Source organism: Lytechinus pictus, chromosome 2, assembly GCF_037042905.1.
Source record: "Lytechinus pictus isolate F3 Inbred chromosome 2, Lp3.0, whole genome shotgun sequence".
Classification (NCBI taxonomy): domain Eukaryota; kingdom Metazoa; phylum Echinodermata; class Echinoidea; order Temnopleuroida; family Toxopneustidae; genus Lytechinus; species Lytechinus pictus.
In genome coordinates, this window is record NC_087246.1 from 53,054,928 (window position 1) to 53,071,477 (window position 16,550).

The 16,550-nt window shown below is 34.9% G+C and overlaps 1 protein-coding gene across 2 annotated transcripts; it reads left to right on the forward strand.

Moving 5' to 3' along the window:
• Positions 1–1,505: 1,505 nt before the first annotated feature.
• Positions 1,506–16,535, forward strand: LOC129253992 (sodium-coupled neutral amino acid transporter 7-like). Of its 2 annotated transcripts, XR_010292653.1 has the most exons (9): positions 1,514–1,601; positions 4,037–4,536; positions 5,057–5,255; positions 6,372–6,510; positions 7,130–7,283; positions 7,826–8,088; positions 8,692–8,891; positions 12,217–15,879; positions 16,002–16,535. XR_010292653.1 is itself a non-coding variant. In XM_064095142.1 (8 exons), the coding sequence occupies exons 2-8, from the start codon at positions 4,282–4,284 to the stop codon at positions 12,387–12,389; spliced, it is 1,383 nt and encodes a 460-aa protein (XP_063951212.1). In that variant the 5' UTR covers positions 1,506–1,601; positions 4,037–4,281; the 3' UTR covers positions 12,390–16,535. The 2 variants fall into 2 exon arrangements, 1 of the variants encoding a protein (XP_063951212.1); XM_064095142.1 differs by having other exon boundaries at positions 1,506–1,601; positions 12,217–16,535.
• Positions 16,536–16,550: the final 15 nt, after the last annotated feature.

Consider the following 16,550-nt stretch of genomic DNA (forward strand, 5'->3'; position numbering starts at 1 on the left):
TCGGATGTAAAAAAAGAAAGTTATGACATTCGCTTAATTCACAAAACAGTTATGCACATCCTGGTCGGTATGCAAATGAGGCGACTGATGACATCATCCACTCACTATTTCTTTTGTATTTTATTATATGAAATATTCGAATTTTCTCCTGATTGTCAAGTGAATCAACGATTAATTCCTCACTGCCTATGTGGAATTAGCATTGTTTAATACTATATGGTTCAGTCAAGTTGGTCCTTATTGTGAAATCTGTAAAAAATTAAATAATGTATAATCCAAACAATAAAAAACAAAAGAAATAGTGAGTGATACACATCATCGACTGTCTCATTTGCACATCACTAAGTTGTGCATAACACAGTTTTGTGAAAAATAAGCGATACTTTAAAATGTCATAAATTTCTTCTTTTACATCCGATTTTTATGAAATTTTCAGCATTTTGCTAGTTTGATTTTTCTCTATTTATTCAAATCAATATTTTTCTGGGGTGGACTTGACCTTTAACTCTTAGCTCTTTATGCGCCTTGAGCACTCTACAGAGCGGATTTGGCGCTTTATAAGTCACATTATTATTATTATTATTATGAGCGGATGTAAATCATTTGTTTATTGTCTATTGATATATATAGATACATTAAAAACCATTTTCATTTTTCTGAGAAAATGACATTTCATTGATTTAATTTTTTACCACTCCCATGTTGCTGTTCGCATATGACGTCACAGATCAAATAGGCCTAATCAAATTTCTAATAACTCAAACCTTCGGCTATATCATTTTCTGCTATTTTCACACAAAAATTTGTCAGGGTGAACTTCCCGGCCCTTAAAGGGGAATCCAACCCAAATAAAAACTTGTATTTATAAGGAAAAGAAAAATCAGACAAGTTGAAAGGTGAAAGTTTGAACAATATTGGACAAACAACAAGAAAGTTATGATTTTTTAAAAGTCATAAATATTGGTAATCACTATACCCATGGAGACTTTGAATTGGCCGCATATGGGAAGTCATAGTGATGTAAGGCAAGGACTACTCTTCCATGTACTCCAATACATATTATGGCTAAAATGTCATTTTCCCCAAGAGTTTTATTTCAAATTGTATTTTTCTTTCATGAGGACATAAAACAATATACTACCTGGGTTATATTTAGATTACTGCCCCAGTGGAATGGGTACTTAGGAGAAAACCACAAATCCCTGATAATAAAGTACATGGCCTATGAGAAAGATGTCCTTGCGCCCCTTGTCATAATTTACTTACTCAGTTGCCAATTTGAAATCTACATAGTATTAGTGATCTCAATTTTAAAGCAGCTATAACTTTCTTATTGCTTGTACGATTTCTTTCAAACTTTCACCATTCTGTTTAATTTATTTTTCTCCTTCCCAACACAACATTTTATAGCCAAGGCTGGATTCCCCTTTAAGTTAAACTGACCGAGAAGAATAGGGTCAAAGTTCACTATGTTAGCTCTGTAATATGTGGAGGAGAGGTTGTGTGCATTTCCACGTTTGATCAGCTGACAGCAATATCAATGGTCACATGATGCCTTCACAATCTGGAGTTGGACTAGTGAGTGACGAACTTCACGAAGTGTAAGTTAGTTGCGCTAGTTTTCCGCATTCTTATTTAACAACTTTAATTACTAGAGGAAGAATAAAGCTGTATAACTAAATGTGTACTGACTACTGGGCAGGTGCAGGCCGACTACTGCACTGGGTCTGGGCAGTTCCGTGTCGGAAAATTGTGGCCGGGCCGTCAGCGCACAGACTGCCGTGCAGAGTCGGTACCCGGTACCTTACGGTAGCCGGTGGGCTCAGGGGCGGGGCGGCGAGAACGTGAGGTTCTGGCAGCGCCCGAGGCCGAGTTGGTTTATGGTGGATCAACGTCTTCTGTTCTGTTATGTGCCTGCTAGACACGTGACTAGAAGTACGATAAAATGAATAGGTCTATTTCTGTCAGGGATTAGACAGGAATAACCGTCGTTTACGTTTCTGGGGATTTATTCAACAATTTCTGACATTTTACTGTAATCCCCATTTACCACAGACGGTAGGGTGTACGTGTGGGCTCGCATGTGTTCTCATTCCCTCCCTTTTGTCAATTCACAGTCCAAAGTTTGATGTAATTTTACACATCGAATTTACAATCTAAGGATGTATAAACAACAAATTTTGAACCATGATATTTCAATATTTAAATACTTTAAACGATATAGATGAAAAAGGCATGAAAAATATACTTTACCGATGTTTAATTGGGTTGAACACGATAAAAATGGTCAAAATGGCAGCCAAACTATATTAAAATATTTACAAACGAACGTCAACAATCACGAATGTGATATCGATATTGCTTTCGATATTATACGATCTGCTCCATATGCGAACGAAACCGAAGATAAACGATACTAGTTATACTAGTACTAGTACTAGTTATAATCGCGATATATCGATTCGAGACATTAAGTTAATAACGATAATGACGTCATTCAAGATGGCAACTTGCAAGAAAAACCGTCAGGTCAGGTGAAAATGTCTTAGATGACAGATTTCTCAATCATCCAGAGGATTTTTTTCAATAACTCCGGCCCAAGGTATGCAATTACTTAAGTTATTTATATTTCCCTGATAATGGAAACCATAAAACTTTCAATTTTGCTTAAAAAACAGTTTAAATCGCGATCTATAAAACGCTAGTTCACTATACGTTGGCTGTAGGTACAGGGCCCCATCCCCTTCAGTCTATGTATGGTGAGTGGAGCCAACGTAGTTCAGCGGAACAACCAAAATACAGAGACTGAAGCTTTTGGTCTAGTCAGGGATATGCTCTGCTGCGCGCTGAGAGTGAGACTTTGTCTGGCTCCGCGTGGCCGCGGCACCCCCTCGTCAACGGACGACAGATTTATTCATTGGGCTCGTTTAATGGTGGAGCAAACAACCGCTGCTTAACTACAGCGTCTCTTATATGGAGAAAGGGTGTGCTTTTGCACCCTCCTCGATTACTCCTAAATTTTGCTTTTTGATGGGGTAAAAGAAGAAATAATAAAGATAAATTAATAGATATAGATCTAAATACATTCAGCTTAATTACCACCTCTCCGAAAAATATGCTAGAAAATAGCAAATTTTTATGACAGACAGAAAAGGATCAATCAGGTTCTTCTTCAATCGCCGTCAGCGCAGCTTCAGCTGAGCGTACGAACGTGCCAGCCAATCCAGTGGCACGTCCGTTTGCTTAGCTGTAGCTGACGGCGATCGAAGAAGAAGTTGGCTGATCCGGATCTGTTAGTCATCAAAATTTTCCATTTTCTAGCATATTTTTCAGAAAGGTGGTAAGCTGAATGTATTTGATATAAATTTATCTCTTTCATTTTCCCCCGTCAAAAAGCAAAATTTCAGAGTTATCGAAGAGGGTGCAAAAATGCACCCTTTCTCCATAGACGCTGTAGTTAAGCGGTGGTTGTTTGCTTCACCATTACGATCCCAATGACCGTCTTCCATCTGTGTAGGAGGACGACATAAAAAATCAGAAAATGTTGAAAAACTCTGAAACGGCGGATTTATCAGTCTACTGCCAGACATGTCAGATGGCCAGATGTGGGCCTCCAGAGTTAGGACTCAGTATTTTAATATCTGGCTATTGTTTTTAAATCTGAGTCAAAATTATATTGAATTTTATGAATTGGCATAGAAATGCAGCTTTTCTTATCAAAATTCCTGAATTGTGTTTAGATCTAGACTAAAGTGAAAGTGTCCACAGGCATTGGATTGGGCACCATTGTTTTTTTTTCAAGCTGAAAATGACAGGCCACAGTTTTTGAAAGCATAGCATTTATTTTTCTCATGAGATGTTTGGTACATGTATCTGCTCATAAAATATCAGCAACAATATTAAATGAAATAATTTTTTAATTTAAAAAAAATTAATATTTAATCTTCAGTTCAATTTCTAGGTGTACAGTCACCCCCCCCCTTTCATGCATAACTTTGTTAACACTGCACATTTTATTTTTTTATATCAAACATAGAGATATGCTTTAGGAATCATCATTGCTTGAATCCCATCTGGAGGCTTCAAAATTGAAAATCAAGAAGACTTTGTTTAATGAAATTTAGATATATCTACAACTATAAAGTATAAGTGAAACATGGTCATTTGAAGTTGGATACAAACATCACCACTTTGGTTGAAGTTTTACGGATTCAGGACACAACTTACTCTGACCAGCACCTTAATTTGTGATATCAATAAACCACTGATCCATATTTCAAAATGAGTCGGAGCAGCAAGAGACTTTATGCCAACAGACTGAATGACTCGATGGATGCATCGGGTTATGAATCCAGTGAGAGCCAATCCTTGTTGGGCAGTGTGACAGTACGGACTCATCCTGCACCGGGAGGAGAGACGTCTGTTCTTGGAGCAATGTTTATCGTGGTGAATGCCTGCATTGGGGCGGGGCTTCTCAACTTTCCATTTGCATACCAAACTGCTGGAGGGATTGCCGTTAGTGCTATCATTCAGTTGGTAATAAGTGAAATTATTTGAATTATGACTATTGTCGTTATAATATTATGTTTGACTAAACAGTATTTTTAATACCATTTTTGTGCTTCTCAGTGAAAATTTCATTACTTTAGCATCATCACTTGTTTTGTCCTTTGTCAGATCACAAGAGTTATTGATATACATGAATGAATAGATTGGTGAATAATATATAATTAATAACAATAATATACATTAATATAGCAAATAATTGAATTTGAATCAATCTCTTAATTTATGAATGAATAGCTAGATTAGAAGATAAAGATTTATAAATTTGTGATTGAATTTATATTAATATATTTATTGCCAAATAACATTCAAACTTACCAACAAACTTTTCTGGTTTTTCTTGTTGCCTTGTTTCTAAGGTTTCTTTACTAGGTTCCCTGCAAATAAATGGATATGACATTTGATATATAATCATGTCATATAAAATGAATACTGTATATATGATAATGACTGGATACTTTTATTCTATTTGACAATTTATCTGTTGCAGGTGCTAGTTTGTATAATCTCCACCACTTTGCTGATTTTGGCCCTGTGTTCTGATGTGCGTCAATCCAAATCTTATCAAGGCGTCATTCAGGAGATGTGTGGTCCCATAGGAAGGGTTATCTGTGAGCTGTGTATCATTGCATACTGCTTTGGAACATGCATCACATTCTTCATCATCATAGGAGACCAGACTGATGGAAGTAAGATTCTAATAAGAACCTATGGCCTGTATTCTGAAGTCAACTTTAACTTAGACCATGGTCTAAAGTTAGATAGTTCAGACTGATTTGAGATTTAAATGAGCTGATACAGTGAACCCCTTGTTAGATATATGTCACAACTGGCTATCCATAGTTAAACCACATATTTAGACCAGAGTTTAAACCTGGGGCCCGTAACACAAAACTTAGCAATGATCGTAGAACATTTTCTACGATTGATTCCATTGACTACACTGTACAATCAATCGTGAAATTCAAGGGTACGATCAATTGCTAACCTTTGTGTTACAGAACCCAGACTTCAGAATACAGGCCTATATGATTAATACTAGATCATGCTAGATGATCCCATATTCTCAAAATCTGCAATTTAAGTTCTGGGGGCATATGGAATTTGTCAGCACAGACTTATTTGTAAAATCTAGCAATTTCAGTGAAAATGTTGGGTTTTTATAGGATGAGCACTTCTGATCGTAACTATAGTAAATGTCAGAGTGACAACTTGTCAATGCTGACAGGTTTCATTAAGTTGTGCCTACTTGTTCACATTAGCAACCATATATTTTTTCTCCCCCCCCCTTTTTTTTGTGGTTACAAAATAATGCAATAGTTTGTTAAATTGATTTTACAGATTTTTTATATCAAACTTTTGTGAGTTTGGTGGAATCAATACTAATTTTACTTCAAAATATGAAAATGAGATGACTTGAATCAAGTTGATCAATACCTTTCTTTACATTGTTTCGTTTACTTTGTCTAGTGATACTACATTTTCTCTTGCGACCATTGCTATGGGCTTTATTTCGTCTAAATTGTAGGATTAGGGTTACAATAGTTTTTTGTGATGGGTCTAGGGTGTGTAGTGTGTACTCCAGGGCTGAAAGTAATCATTCTATTATATGGAATTTATAGCGAGGCAATTGTCGTTGGAGCAAATGTCATAGAATCATTTCGATCAGAATGGACAAGTTTTTATGGAAAGGGAGAACCATGTTCGTATGATCTTGGATGAGAGAAGAAGATAGGCCTATAGGGATTTATTTTATAAATGATAAAAAGAAAGCTTTATTTGACCTACTTTTTTCCTTTGAACAGTATTATCTTATATCTGTGGAGGTACAGACCACTTGGATCACTGGTATCAAGATAGACGCTTCACCATAACCTGCTGGGGAATCTTCATTGTCCTACCTCTGTGTATGCCTAAAATGGTTGACTTCCTCAAATACCCTGGGTGAGTACCCACTCATCATGATATGCTTACGTTTCTTTCATTTTAATGTAATCAAATTTATGGTTACATTTCATGTTTGTTATTCCTCAACTTTGGCATCAATTCCTTGATTTTGTTTTTAGATTCAAATACATGTGCTGCCGTCTACAAAGAAATATAATCACTTGCTCTGTCAGGCAAAAAAAAAATTGTTTATTTTCTGGGCTACTTTCCATAACTTACTGCCTAAATCTGTAACATTGGATAAGCTTTAACATTGCAATAAATGGGGATTTTCAGGCGTTTCAGGGGGGGGGGGGGCAGAATCACCCCAAGCCCCCGTTTAATTTTTTCCGTCCGTCTGGCAAGTGGTATTTCAAATCTTAAATAGTAAATTTTATTGCTTTCCGATCCACTATATTTCTGCTTCTATTTGCTCCACATTTTCATTAGCTTCAACAGGTTGTCCAAAGTGTTTTCTTTTATTATAAAATGCAACAGTGAATGAAATCATTATTGTTATCAGTTAAAAGAATGATATACCGTATTAATAATTACATGTACTTCAACTCTAATAAATTAACATGATTCATGCCGACAAACAATGAATTTGCTTGGATATCCTCTTTATTCTCACCAGTTCCATTGGAGTATTTGCATCACTTTACATCTGTATTGTAGTTATCATCAATTACTTTCGGAAAGTTGGCAGCCCAAGTCCAGATCTTGTCACTCATCCTTCATCCTGGACCCAAGTCTTTGCCTCAATACCGACTATATGCTTTGGATTCCAGGTAATAATAATGATAATGATGCAACTTATTACATGCTTATTTCCACTCTGCAGAGTGCACAGGGCATTAATTGTCACTATTACCCTGGCTGTAGCCAGTCACTATCTGGGCACAAGAGGAGTGAATAGTCCTGTCTGGTAGTGAAATTGAACTCTTTTCGACATTTCAATGTTATTTGCATGTAGCTGTTAATGGTATCCTCGCTCATTTTAATTGCATCGCTTATTGCACAAATATGCCTTTGTATGTTTCATGTATTTGAGTTTGATAATGGCCTCACAGAGTTGATTGAATATTGTAGAAATATTGCACTCTCTTTCTCCATAGACATGGCTATTATGAAATTTATAGGATAGGTAATATTCCAACAATATTGCATTCTGGCAAGCAAACATCAGGAAAGATGTTAAAAACAGATTTTATTGTATCTAAAAAGTGGCTTATATACATGTATGTAATTTTTTTTGGTGCTATTTATGCACTTATTTTTCTTTTTATTAAACATACAATTATATTTTTCTTCCAACATTCCAACTTGACAGTGTCATGTCAGTATTGTTCCAGTCTACTCCAGTCTTCACAAGCGCTCTCTACCTCGATTCTCTCGCGTCATCGTCCCTGCACTCCTGATCAGCTGTACAGCATACACACTCTCTGGTATATTCGGGTCTCTGACGTTTGGCAGCAAGGTCTGTTCAGATATCTTACTCTCGTATCATGATAAAAACATCACAATCATGATTGCCAGAGTCATGGCTTTAACCAACATGCTCACAACATATCCTATTCTTCACTTCTGTGGCAGGTGAGTACGTTTTTTAGCTAAAACAAAAAGACTTTTGTCAAAACTTATTGGATTAAGATTGCAACATTCCAGAGAAATATGGTAGATCTTTGTAATAATTCAGTGATTAAATGCATGTAATTTGCTTGGTTATGTATGCCATGCTTCATCTCATTGCATTCATTCATTTTGCATTGTATTATTTATTAGGTAAAATCTTAAGTATTATGGGAATATTCAGCAAAAAGTAGTACACTGATAGTGGTTCCTGCTCATTATCCAGATATAGGATATTGTATTCCCTTATGTCAGAATAAAATAGTTAAGGTACATTTTCACCAAATCTTTCGTGAAAAATTAATTCCTATGGATTTAAAAACAAAGCACAGAAATATATACCTTTGTATGATACATATATGTTTGTATGTTTTGCTAAATAGGCAATGCTCATAGAGTTGCATTTTAATAATGTCCAACTCTTAATGCAACATAGCCTTAATCGATTATCCAGATAATCGATGTGCAAAATGATGGAATAAACATTATATTTTAATTTTTTGTTATATTCCAAATTGATATGGATAGATAGTAAGTACTTTAAAAAGCAACATGTTCTCTTTACAGGTTAGCCATTGAGACAATGTTACAATCTTCTCTTGGTCGGACGGATGAAGAGTGGGCCTTGAGAGAGAAACGGCGCAGGGTCATTGAAACAGTAACATGGTTTAGTATCTCGCTTCTACTGGCACTCTTCATTCCAGATATAGGGGTGGTCATCTCGGTCATTGGAGGGTTGGCTGCTGTATTTATATTTGTATTTCCAGGTGAGTTGATATAATTCTGTAGAATAAAAGTATTAATTTTGTTAAAATAGTTCAGTAGCTTGGGAATAAGAAATTATATACAATCATTTTTAGCAAAGGGAAAGGGATTTCTGTCAAGTGCTATTTCTCCTTTTCTATATTCCAAATTGAATTTGATATTGAGCACAATAGCAATTTACAGGTCTCTTTTCAATTGTGGGATGCCATGGTCTAGTGCTTAAGACTCTCGTCTTTCAATCTTAGGGACGTGGGTTCAATTCGCAGCCTTCAGCAAGAAATTTACCCACACTGCTGCACTCAACCCAGGTGAGGTAAATGGTTACCGGCAGGAAGTAATTCCTCAAAAAGCTGTGAGCACTGGTGTGGGTAGACTAGCCAGACTAGCAAGGGTAATATAGGAGTGCCTTGAGCACCTAGCAAGGTGAATATGTGCGCTATACAAATCCTGTATTATATATTATTATTTTTCATGATTATTTTCTTATCTTTTGTAAGAAAATCACCTGTTGCCCTGTGGACATAAATGTTTTGAAGAAAAAGACATTATTGTAATACAATGTATGTGCTTCCAATTGATCTATCTAGATTTTGTTAGGATTATGTTCTGATTTTTTTATTATTATGTAATCATAATTTAAACAAGTAATATATTTCATAGCCGAGGGGGAAAAGATAAGGAGGCTAAGGGCAATTTGCCCCAACACATTATAAAATACATGTAGCCTTTGTATGTAGCAAAAGAGCCCTTATAAACTAATATCGAGTTCAATGTGACAAACTTTAATACATAATGAAGAGAAGTAGCCTGGAAAATAGCTTCATATAAAAAATATGCATTTTGACCAATAAACTTTATTCTTATCTCTTATAATGACAAATCCATCCAAAAAACACTCCTAAACCCCCATTGTTGTGTTTTACTGTAGTGGTGTATATTGTGACTCAAACACAATAGTCTATTAACTGCATATGAAAGTTTGACACATGTGACAACACGGTTAGTATAATTATGTACTGTAATATAAAAACACCCTTGTAAGCTATCAGTTGTGTTATGTCAATATAAGATAAGTAAATCAAACAAGATAACAATGAAGCATGTGATAGTTATATGACAAACTCAAGGCAAAGGCTAGTGATATGTAGGTGCTTTGTAAGCCTTTTCCAAGATTAAGTTTAAAGCTGATACTTGTATTTGATTTCACAGAATTCTGACTCTAAGCACTTTAATAATATAATACGTAAATCTACATGGAAGTTTAAAATGTAAGCCAGTATTTTCTGCATTTTTTTAAAAGTGACTTGCAAATTTTAAGATTTTTAGATGATACATGTATTTTGAATAATCCGGTACTAAAGCCAAAGGAACTAATTAAATTTATTTACATTAACATTTTGGCTTAGATTTTTAGCTGCAATATATATTTATTTTATCTATTGACACACCGTATTGGCTGCCAAAAGGCAATAAATAAACAAGCTGGGCGACAGAAACCTAGTCAATAACAGTATGAGAAATTACACATTTTTAAGTTTCGATCATGAGAGCTCATCAGTATTAAGGGTTTAATGGATTTAAGAATGCAACTTCCTGCACTGTCTATATATGTACATGTATAGATTAAAAGCTTTTGTTAATTTCTAAGATTATTCTCCTGGATAAATTACCACAGTCCAATAGGATTTTGATGCACAGCTGAATTATTACAGTAATGGTCTTACATTTTCATAAAGCTCTGTAATGTATGGTAATATATCTGAGTTGTATTATCATTATTTTATTTGGCATAATGAAACATGTAAAGAACACATACAAGCTATTGTGCAACTACATGTACATTTATATCTCAATATCATGCTTATAAATCAAGGTGTTATTTTAATCAATTTGGCATTCTAGATTCTTCCATTGTTGAAGGTACTTGTATTAAAAAAAAATTATTGTTAAGAAAAAGAGTGAAACAAGCTGTTTGCTCCATTCCATAAATCATTACTTTCATATTCAACAGTGCATCTTAGTAAAAAATTATCCATGCTTATTCGTAAGTTAATTTTCATTATAAATGATAAATGACTGACTTATCATTTTGAAGCTTCAGACATTCTAAACAAATATTGTTTTTTAAGTACAGAAAATTACTTTTCAGCAGTGCATCAAATGAAGACGAAGACCTAAACTTTACAATGCAGTTTCAATTAAATTACATGTATGAAAAAAAATATTGATAATCCTCAGTTTGATTTTTTTTCTGAGAAGCATTGTAAACTTTCCTCCAGTAATCTTGAAGCTGGCTGTGTTGCGCATTCGATTCATGTATTTGTACCTGTGTGGAATTTAGAATTGTATTAGCGTGCAAGCATGACCTTTGTTTGATCAAGTCTATTCTTCGTATTGAATTCATTTACCTCAAACCACTTGGTAATGACCTAATTTTGATGCACATACCATCTTGAGAATAGGAACAGCTGTGACAAATCATCATCTCCTTCAAAAGGCCTGTGAGATATACTTATTTGATTAGAGATGTTTGTAACATGTGAATTGATGCCAAGTCACACGTCTGACAAGAAATAGCTTCAGGTATATAAGGGGTTAACCCTAAGAAGAATTGGGGGGGGGGGGCTGATTCTGCCTCCCCCATGACATTTTTCGCGATAAATCTGCAGCGAAATTATTATTTTACTTCGTCGCTCACTGACTTTTTACTTTCAAGTCTCGTGTAAGTTTTGATACAAAAATTGCGATCCCCAGGTACGTGGTTCAAAAATTACACAACATTTTGTGAGTGCATGCAGACACAAACTTGCTCAAAAATGTGAATTTGTGTACAAAACCAATGCAAGTAGTGTTTTTAGCCAAAATTTATAAATGTATCATTATTTTTCCTTTTACTGATTAAAATCAATTATCTCATCTTGTTTATGGTCAGAATAAAGTCCCTGACAATTTCCATTGAAGAAACAATCAAAAACAAAAAACCCTATATCCTACCCTAACCCTAACATAAAACCCTATCCCTATTGCGACCCTAACCCTACCTCCTAGACAAAATTGAGCCCAGAGCAATTGTCACAGGTGCAAATGTTGTGTCACCGATACTATAAGACCCTCTATTTGGTGTCAGAATAGTCTTTGATTGAAACTATTAGTACAACATGTGCGTGTGTCATACTTATACATGGATTGACATGTTGCCCTGTCACTCAGTCATGCATGTATTAGGTGTGATGATTACAATAAGTAAAAATAGATTGAGATTAGGGTCATCAGTGATATGATTTAAAACTGATGATGTTGGACCATTCAATTATTCTTTTCTCTCAGGTTTGTGTCTAGTCCAGTTTGTCCTTCAGCACTCGGCCGCATCCCGGAGGAAGAGATGGTGTCTCATTGCATTTGGTGGATTTCTCCTGGCTCTCGGTGTCTTCATCTTCTCCGAGAGTTTCATCCTTTCTATCATGAACGACATCTCCGGTAACAATAAGAGCGGATGCTGAGAGCTCTTCTGTTTGCTCTTTATTTCTATGATATGCAGGAAGACAAACACTTGAGAACTCCCTGTATGAATTTTGAAAATCTTGCAGTGTACGCAAGTCTTCATTATATGAGGATTCATTCTCTCTATCATGAACGACATCTCCGGTAACAATAAGAGCGGATGCTGAGGGTTTTCCAATTTGCTCTTCATCAAATCTATGATATGCAGGAAAGAAAAAGCTTGACAGTTTTCTGTATGAGTTTTGAAAACCCTGCGCAAGCTTAAGTCTTTGTTATATGAGGGTTCATTCTCTCTATCATGATCTTGCCCTTTATCAATCTATGATATACTGTACAAGAATGAAAAAAACAAAAACAGATGTCTTCCTGTGTGAATTCTTCATTACATCAGAGGCTATCACCCTCTTGGGGAGTATTTCTGGGCCCCGGCTTGCAAAGACTTACGATTGATCCAATCAACCACAACTATGGAAAGCCAGCAACATCAACATCTAACATGCATGTTTGTTTAAATATATTGTAGATATGATTCATATTCACACATCCATTATTTTCTTGAATATTCTGTAGGCTTCTCTTTGCTTAAAAATGACATTGTGCAAATTTCCTGTCGAAAAAAATTATGACATTTTTTTATGACAATTATGAAATAGTTGTGGTTGGTTTGATCAGTCTTGTTTTTTAAACTCTTTTTTTTTTTTTAAACAGGCCCCTGGTAACTCAAATAGATGGTGCCAGGATCTTCACTAAATATGTCATTTACACGAATGGAAAAGCCGATAGTTCCTATATGACTTTGTAAATGCTGTATTGTAATTGAAGCTCACACAACATGTTTGTTTTGGATAACTGGTGCTTTATCTTTTAAAATGTTGTCTCTGTGTTGTCTTACATGCAAAAATTAAATTCCCTTTTTTTCTCCTTCTCCAAATTTGGATTTCACTCTGTTATATTTGTTCACTATTTCTCTTCAATGCTCTTCGACCACAGTAAGGTAATTTGTCCGATTCATCTCGTCTGTGGTGATAAAAGACATATTTTAAGTTCTTCACTTCTATCACAAAGAGATGTCATAAATATATTTCCTACAAGCTTGAATTGATGAAATCTAAAGCTTTTATTTTCTGCTTAATTGGCACAGCTTTCCAATTCTATCTGCATTCAAATTATGTGTCACAAATTTTCCTGACATAGCAATTTATGCCCAGTTAGAGCCAAACAAAGAATTTACAAAAAATCTAGTGAAGAGTTGTAGGTTTCCATCCATTTGAGCACTAAATAGTTTTCAATGCAATTTTTTCTGCGAAGTGAAAAAAAAAAATCGAATTCGGAATCTGAAAAGCAGAAAAATTAACATATATTTCTGTGTACAAACCAATGGAATCACAATGCTCCTAACACAACATGACTGCACGGTCTTGAGGCTGGTGAAAGCACGTATAAGAAAGCCTATTTTCAAAGCCTGATAATTGGAGTTATTCTTAAGCAGAACACTCAGCTGGAAAGTGGTGAAAATGCCTAAAGCTTGCAATTATGTGTTAAGTAGTTGATAAGCTTTCGATTGATATGATTTGTCATTTCACTTTTGGGTTTGGTCTGGGTCTTTAACAAGCATTTCACTCCCATGAAGAGAAATCCACTTGGCGGTTATTTTACTTTTGCATTTGCACCCAATATTTAGTAAGGGTCGTCTTCGGTGCTAGATGCCTTTCCCAAGTTTGAGCCCCATCTTTCCCACGAAGCATCATTTCGCTTCTAATCCACCCATTTCAGCATATAAAAAACAATGGAGAATGTCACTTTCAGATGAATCTCTTTACGAATATTAACTGAATGTGAATGCTTTTTACATTCAAGAAGACGGGGCATAGACCTTTGGTGGTGCCTTAACATTTTTAAGGTCTTCTCATGGGCCCCGTCTTACAAAGAGTTATGATTGATCCAATCATTCGTAACTCTATGGAAATCCATCAGTGTCATAATTTTTTCTACAGGAAATTTGCAAAATGTCCTCTGTAAACAAAGGAGAACACACCAAATTGTCAAGAAATCAATGAATTTATGGATATTCATTCATATCTAGAATTTTTTTGAACAAGCATGCATTTTATATGTTGACTTTGCTGGATTTTCATAGTTGCGATTGATCGGATCAATCGCAACTCTTTGTAGGACAGAGCCCCTGATCTCACATGAAATGCCTCTCTCTCTTTATTTCTCTCTCTCTTTATTTCTCTCTCCCCCTCTCTACATGTACCTCTTTCCTGCCTTTCTATCCCATCTCTTTCATTCTACTGATGGAAAATGACAGATGGAAATTCAATCAATTTTATGTATATTTCATTTAGTTTTTTATCCTCAGTAGATTGGGGAAAATCCTTTTCAAAATTAGCAATCCCGCCCTCTCCTTTACATGTTATTTTGTCTCTTTGTAACTTAGGTAATTGTTATCTGTTTCTTCATTTTGTATGAATATATCTCACACTTGAGAAAGTAGAAATCGATTGTATATGATATCATAGTCAACCCCCCCCCCCTCTACCTCCACCCCCAGAAGGGGTAGACTTGGCAAAACCTGAAGTGCAATGTTCCTTTTAGAATTAAATATTCTTGAAAATTACTGTTCAATTAATAAAGCGAAGTGAACTTAATTTTAGTACAAATCAACTTTGCATACAGATTATGTGATAGAAATACCTATATTATTGCATCTACTTGAATTGTTGTATGTACTTATATAAAGTGTACTTAGAATCTATTTATTAGAATTATTTATAATCCTTTTCAGACATTGAACCAATGAGATGCATACCAGAAATTCTGTAGATTTCTGACAATTTATTCTAATATTGTGTTTTCTTTTTGTGAATTTAAGTTTTCAGAGATTTTGTTCGAAAGTTGGAAATTTCAGGGATTTTATAGTACTTTAAGCAGGTAAAGACCTTGCTTTGTGATTGCAGAATCCTCATAAAACTATAATATTTCTTTATCAGATTCCTTGATCTATCTTGTAAATGTAAATTCACTGCCTACTAAAACCAGGTGTTATTTTTCTATATTTGTTAGTATCATATATTATAATCTGTGACATATTGATTGATTTTTCTACGAGATGACCATCACTTTATACTTTGCTATCCATTAATAATTTTTATGGTGAAAGTCCTTGTACAGAGCACAAAGGGCTTTCTTGTAGAAAACCAATTCCGACAAACAGCATGGTAATTTATATAAAAGAAAGATAATAGACACAAGTACTTTGAATGTATCTATCGGCAAATTTGATTATGAAACCCCTTCATCAAATTTTGGAAGTTAAGTTTGATTTCTTTTTAGCGCATAATTAGTGCTTTGGTTTGTGGTGTCATTGGGAATATGTGTTTACTTGATTCAATGTTAAATAGTATTTAGCCATGGCCCAGAATGTGCAGTATATAAGAACAACGTAATAAGAAATTTTTTTAAAATCATGAAAGTTCATCTGTGTTGGTTGAAAATAAGGAAATTTTGAACTTTTATTCACAACACACAAAGAAAATTTTAAGAGTTACCTATACATTTTTGGCTACTAACTGCAGCCTTCCTCAGCGATGCGGAAGGCTGCAGTTCAGGTAATAGCTGAAAATTTGTATAACATGTAGTTGCAAAATGCACCAGCAAGCATTTGGCTCTACCTAGCCTTTTTTTCTTCTATTACTCAAAAGTGCGACATTCGAAACCATTTTGGTGGGCTTACTGTATATTTTCATCTTGGGATTCCCCCCCCCCCCCTACAGATTTTCTGTAATGCCTCGAGTATCCACCAGACCTAGTGCTCAATATATTACACCTTACTCTGGCTTTGCTCTTTTCAAAGTTTCTTTTTAGTTAATGAAATTTTGAGATGAGCCAGTATGTATGAAATTATGAGTATTACGAGGATTATTTAATTTCAATTATTTATTTCTAGTCAATTTGCAATGGTATGTTTCAGAGATGGCATATTCGATTTTGTGTTACCTTCATTTTCCACGATGCTCTTGTTTGTGTGTCAATAAAGCAAAATGAGGTTCATAAAGGGTTATTTTTCTTTTCCAAACAAGATTTTTTGTGAATGATGATCATGATAAAAATTGTATAAAAATACATAACATTCTTATCAAAGACTTCACCTTGTCATT

What these genes read in the sequence shown, in the direction of transcription:
- LOC129253992 (XM_064095142.1), top strand. Translation starts at nt 4,282, where the DNA reads ATGAGTCGGAGCAGCAAGAGACTTTATGCCAACAGACTGAATGACTCG. An exon ending in AGGAGACCAGACTGATGGAA is followed by an intron (nt 5,256 to 6,371) that starts GTAAGATTCTAA and finishes TCCTTTGAACAG; the next exon opens with TATTATCTTATATCTGTGGA. An exon ending in GACTTCCTCAAATACCCTGG is followed by an intron (nt 6,511 to 7,129) that starts GTGAGTACCCAC and finishes TATTCTCACCAG; the next exon opens with TTCCATTGGAGTATTTGCAT.